Source organism: Rhagoletis zephyria, unplaced genomic scaffold, assembly GCF_001687245.7.
Source record: "Rhagoletis zephyria isolate East Lansing unplaced genomic scaffold, Rhagoletis_zephyria_1.1 Rzeph_scaffold_00739, whole genome shotgun sequence".
Classification (NCBI taxonomy): Eukaryota; Metazoa; Arthropoda; class Insecta; order Diptera; family Tephritidae; genus Rhagoletis; species Rhagoletis zephyria.
Genome location: NW_016157823.1, coordinates 151222 through 156750, shown reverse-complemented (window position 1 = coordinate 156750; position 5529 = coordinate 151222). Strand labels below are relative to the sequence as shown.

General features: G+C 31.9%; 1 protein-coding gene across 1 annotated transcript in view; it reads right to left on the bottom strand.

Moving 5' to 3' along the window:
• LOC108361353 (uncharacterized) overlaps window positions 1-5268 on the bottom strand; it is an 8604-nt gene extending 3336 nt beyond the window's left edge. The window contains exons 1-6 of the mRNA XM_017613953.1: window positions 5095-5268; window positions 2966-3061; window positions 2844-2888; window positions 2691-2774; window positions 2403-2584; window positions 2181-2334 (exon numbers count right to left, since the gene is read on the bottom strand). Of these exons, the coding sequence (XP_017469442.1) occupies window positions 2181-2334; window positions 2403-2584; window positions 2691-2774; window positions 2844-2888; window positions 2966-3061; window positions 5095-5245 (712 nt within the window). The 5' untranslated portion in view covers window positions 5246-5268. The remainder of the gene's footprint in view (window positions 1-2180; window positions 2335-2402; window positions 2585-2690; window positions 2775-2843; window positions 2889-2965; window positions 3062-5094) is intronic.
• Between the last annotated feature and the right edge of the window lie 261 nt (window positions 5269-5529).

Below are 5529 nucleotides of genomic sequence, written 5' to 3'. Positions count from 1 at the left end.
TTTTTTTTTGCTGTAGTTAACACAAAAATCCCATAAGATACATAGGTCGTGTCAGCTGACATAGTCGCTGATTTTCATGAAGCAAGACAATCGGAAAACACGTGTGGAAAGTGCTGCTCTTTTGCTTCTCTTTTAAAAAATTGTCGAACATAATTTGTATGAAAATAATGCGTAGCACCGGCAACAAAAAAAATCCAAAAATTAACGGTAAGTCTCATCGACTGCACTTTGCACTTTATTACACTAAAATTTCACGATTTTTTTACAAATTTTGCGGGGTAAAAATCTCGAGAGAAATATCCTACAGATTTGTGATGTTACTATAAGAATGCTGTTTAAGATCTGTAAGTTTTTGTGAAAAAAATTGGAACATTATTTTTGTCCCGTATTTGGCTCCCACAAATATGGTCAGCGTACCTATAACTCTCACAATGTGGCAACAGCGAAATTCGATTATTCTATCGAGCAATTGTATAATCGTTCATCTTAACTTGCCATTTGTGTTCTGTCATTTACATTGTTTTGAATTGTCTTGCGCCAAATAAACTATTGTTAGCTAAAGAAAGTAAGCATACGACTTTTAAAATAAAAGAACAGATATGTATTAATTAAACTGAACAAGGAAAACAGAAGTGTAAAGTGCGGCAAAGTGAATTAAACATACATATGTACTTCTAATGTACTGTGTGAAAGTGAAATATTCTTTTGTTAGTTGGCGGAGGGGCGAGGGCATGGCTCCTGATAAATCACTCACTAAAAAGAGTGCAGTTCAAACTTTATTAAAAAGTTATACATAACCCTCGGACCATTCCACAAACCACAGGGGAACCATTTCAAAAATGGCCATTTACAGAGGNTGTACTGTGTGATAGTGAAATATTCTTTTGTTAGTTGGCGGAGGGGCGAGGGCATGGCTCCTGATAAATCACTCACTAAAAAGAGTGCAGTTCAAACTTTATTAAAAAGTTATACATAACCCTCGGACCATTCCACAAACCACAGGGGAACCATTTCAAAAATGGCCATTTACAGAGGTAACTAGCACTTCGTACTGAAATAACCCAATTTACACAAGCAGTTACGTTTTTGAAAGAATTACATTTTCATTCATTTAAGGCAGATATTTATTCTCAATCTTCACTACATATTAATATATTGTATATATAGTGCATATTTACATTATATTTGACAGCTCAACTGCGCCGTTTAATTTTTATGCAAATGCGCAGACATTTTTGTAGTGATTTTATTGAATAAATTGCCGTTAATTAGTTTGAAGTAAAGCAATGTAAGTAATAACTAATAGTTTGTGAACGTGAACATAAAAATAGATTGATTAACTTGGTGTTTTGAAGCAAAATTAAAAGGTAGATAATAGGGGAACCCCCAAAATTTGTGTTAAAATTTAGTGTTTGATTTAAAATAAAATAAGTTATTTTGTACAAAAAAAAATAACCATATTTATCGTTAAATGTGGCACTAAACGGAAGTTCTTTTAAATATGATTCCACAACAATTTTATTTGTGATAGTTAAACGAGGAAAATGATAAATACTGAACTTACGTTAACATATTTAAATGCTTACCTAAAACAATTTTAAATATATTTTGCTTGCTCCTAAGACTTTTTTTCCCGAAGTTTCCGTCCGTGTTATAAATCATGCACACTTCTCGAGAAAATATAATATATTCTAAGTTTTTAGGCGCACTTCCATCAAGTAAATATTTTACGGCAGATACCTAAAAAGAAAAAAAAATGGACAGTAATATTTTATGCAAGATATACAAGATTTATAATTAGTAATTACATATTTTTCCTCATTAATTTCATTTATTTCAGCTTCCATCTTTTGAAGATCTTCTTCTGGTTTAAGCGAAAATGCTGTTGTTATGGCAGTTACGTCTTGGCGAGTTTTATTAAATGCTTGCAACTGAACTTTCTGATCGGCCATCATTTCCACTATAATCTTGTTCTGATTTTCTGTTGTTGCTGTAAAAAGTAAAAAAAAAAATACAATATTGCTAATAGCTTTATTCTTAAAAACTTGTTTTTAAAAAAGAGCTAACGATATATTAACAATGCGTATTAAAATCACCTTGCAATTTCGAAAGGTTTTCTCTTAAAATTGTTTGATCGGCCATCATTTCAGTGATTAATTGGTTTTGTCTTTCAATCNTACCTAAAACAATTTTAAATATATTTTGCTTGCTCCTAAGACTTTTTTTCCCGAAGTTTCCGTCCGTGTTATAAATCATGCACACTTCTCGAGAAAATATAATATATTCTAAGTTTTTAGGCGCACTTCCATCAAGTAAATATTTTACGGCAGATACCTAAAAAGAAAAAAAAATGGACAGTAATATTTTATGCAAGATATACAAGATTTATAATTAGTAATTACATATTTTTCCTCATTAATTTCATTTATTTCAGCTTCCATCTTTTGAAGATCTTCTTCTGGTTTAAGCGAAAATGCTGTTGTTATGGCAGTTACATCTTGGCGAGTTTTATTAAATGCTTGCAACTGAACTTTCTGATCGGCCATCATTTCCACTATAATCTTGTTCTGATTTTCTGTTGTTGCTGTAAAAAGTAAAAAAAAAAATACAATATTGCTAATAGCTTTATTCTTAAAAACTTGTTTTTAAAAAAGAGCTAACGATATATTAACAATGCGTATTAAAATCACCTTGCAATTTCGAAAGGTTTTCTCTTAAAATTGTTTGATCGGCCATCATTTCAGTGATTAATTGGTTTTGTCTTTCAATCATTTCTACAATATATAACAAAAAATATTATTACTTGATGTATTAAGGTATTAAATACATTTTTAGTAGCCTACCTTTGAACTGGATACATAGATGACATGGGGCTTTCGTGATACGATTTGAAAAATAAAATGTTTACCTTGAGAGTTGTATCTATTTAAATAATCAAACATTCTGACTACTCTTTTATACTCACAATTTTTTAGTTCGTTTCCTACAAAAGCATGTGATCTCTGTAGTTTTCTCGGTTCGTTCTCCATATTTATATTATTTTTTGTACTAGTGTTTGTATCTGTATTTTATTTTGTATGTATTAATTAATTTTTTTTTGTTTTACTTTTAAGTGCACTCATGTAAAATTGGCATTAAAATAACTTTACTTTCATATAGCAGCGACAGAAGTTTGCAGCTAATTCTATCTGTATTATATATTTCCTCTGTTTCTTCTAGTATATTATCGGCAGTACAAATGCCTAGTGCCGATATTGAATCTAATGGCTCTTCAAAAAATGGAAGGATATTATTGAAACGGCGCCCTATTACTATGGTTTCATTATTTTCTTCACGTTTGAATCCAATAATTTTGAAAGGTATATAGGGCATTAAAAGGCATACATTATTCGGAGCTGTTACACTTAGGGAATATTCGTTAGTTGAGTAGCTATAAATGATGAACTTTTTTTCTCTAATCCCTAAAAGTTTTTGTTCCTCTATTAAATTTGTATGACAATTTCTTTTGTACAATTGCTGCAAAATATCAGTGGGCTTGCGCACATCTTTTTTAATCAATTGTAAGTGGTTTTCGAACTCGTATGCAGAGAAGTTATATAGCATACCATGCTGCCTGACACAAGCACATAGGTGAAGCAAACTGTGAGCATTGTATGTGTGTCACTTTATGGTCCAAAAACTGCTCCAAAGTTATGGACAAAATGCTTTAATAACCCTTCTGCTACTGCGATGTTATTTTGGAAATTTTTTGGGCATGACAATAACCTTATTGCGCAATGTAGAAGCAGAAATGCAAAGTAAAAATCATCACCAACATTATTTTTTAAAACTAAAACACCTGTGTACAGTAAAAATTGGCGAAATTCTGTAGCTTTCCAGTTGGCAAGTTCCTCCAAACCACGGGGCAATCTTGCAAATTCTTTGGTAATATTTTTTTTTAATGAAATCAATAATTTAGATATATTTAACTTGCTCGAGTTTGAAATTTTTTCGTTTACTTTATTTTTAAAAAGTTTGCTTAGCATTTTTCTGGTTACACCCAAATCAATGACATGCATGGGATCTAAAGGGACTTGGCGGATCATTTTTAAATTTATTTCTTCGAAAGGTGTCTTGGTTTTAAGGAAACGTGGTTGATGTTGATTTTTAAATTTTCTTTCGGCGAAATCATCGTCGCCTATAACTTCGGCGATTTCTGTGCTGTAAGTTAAAACATTATGTATTTTTTTTGCAACTTGTTTGCATTTCGAACAACCATGTGCTGAAGAATGGTGAGCGATACCACAAGTAAACGACTTCGCTGGTGCGTCACAAATTACCGCCCGTATCTTAAATAAGATTTCTTTGCCATTGACTGCTATACCATTTTGCTGTTAATCTAAAATTTCTTGGACAAATTGGTTTAAAAACTCGCTAACATCATTAGGTTTTTGCTTCCCAACATAGATACCAGCAGGAAAAACCTTTATGTTTTTAATATTAACTACTCTAACTAGTATCGGCCAAAGCTGCATATTTGAGCTCTTAAATATCGGCAAACCATCAATATTAATATCACAAATAATTTCAACGAAATTTTCTAAAATATGTGCCGCCTTCAATAAACCTTGCTTTATACCGAAATGTGCATATTGGCCAGGTTGCACAGCCACTACATTTACTCTTGAAGTACTTTTTTCCAGAAGCGTTGATGGAGAAAGGGGTACATCTATGCCATTACTTCTTAAAAGGCACAATAACTCTCTCATGTTTTTATGAGATGTTCTACTCTTAATGTGCCATTGCCCTAGATCATTTATTAGTTTAAACGTTTGGCCAGTTGTCCCACCGAATTGTCCATGTGAGGAAACTTCTCTATCTGTCGGTATATGATTAACCAAGTCAACCGAGTCAATATTTTCTAAGCCAATTGCTTCATCGGTATATTGAATTTGCGCATTTGCCTTATTTGCATTTTCAAATCTTAACGAGAACTTTTCCCTTTCTAATTTTATAACTCTTCTTCTCTGTCGTGCACTGCACTGCATATTTGTTTATTTATTTAATAATTTATAATATCAATTTTAATTTATATTATTCACCAGTAAAACTCACTCTTCCTTTCTGCAAACTCAATTTCACTTTTATAAATTCTGTATACCAAAGCGTACACTTGAAACCAGTTGCGCAGTTGCATTATACCAGAGTTGCCATTACAGAATTTTACTGAATCTAGGTATGTTGAAAGATGTTTGTTTAAGCACATGGAACTGACACGCGATATAGCAAGTAAAAAATTTAACATACATAGGTGATTTTAATAGTTCTCAAAAAATATATACTTCTATAAGTTCGCTTTATTTATTATAAATTTATTTATTTTTAATGAAATCATTTAATTTTTCTCTCTTGGCAACACAGCGCAATAAACATCGTGTAGTGATTACGATCGTTAAAACACGAGCAATGATCGGATAACAATAAGGTGGTGTAGAGACACGGAGTTGGTCCGCTACTGCATTACAGAGGAGCATTTTGTAAGTAATCCAA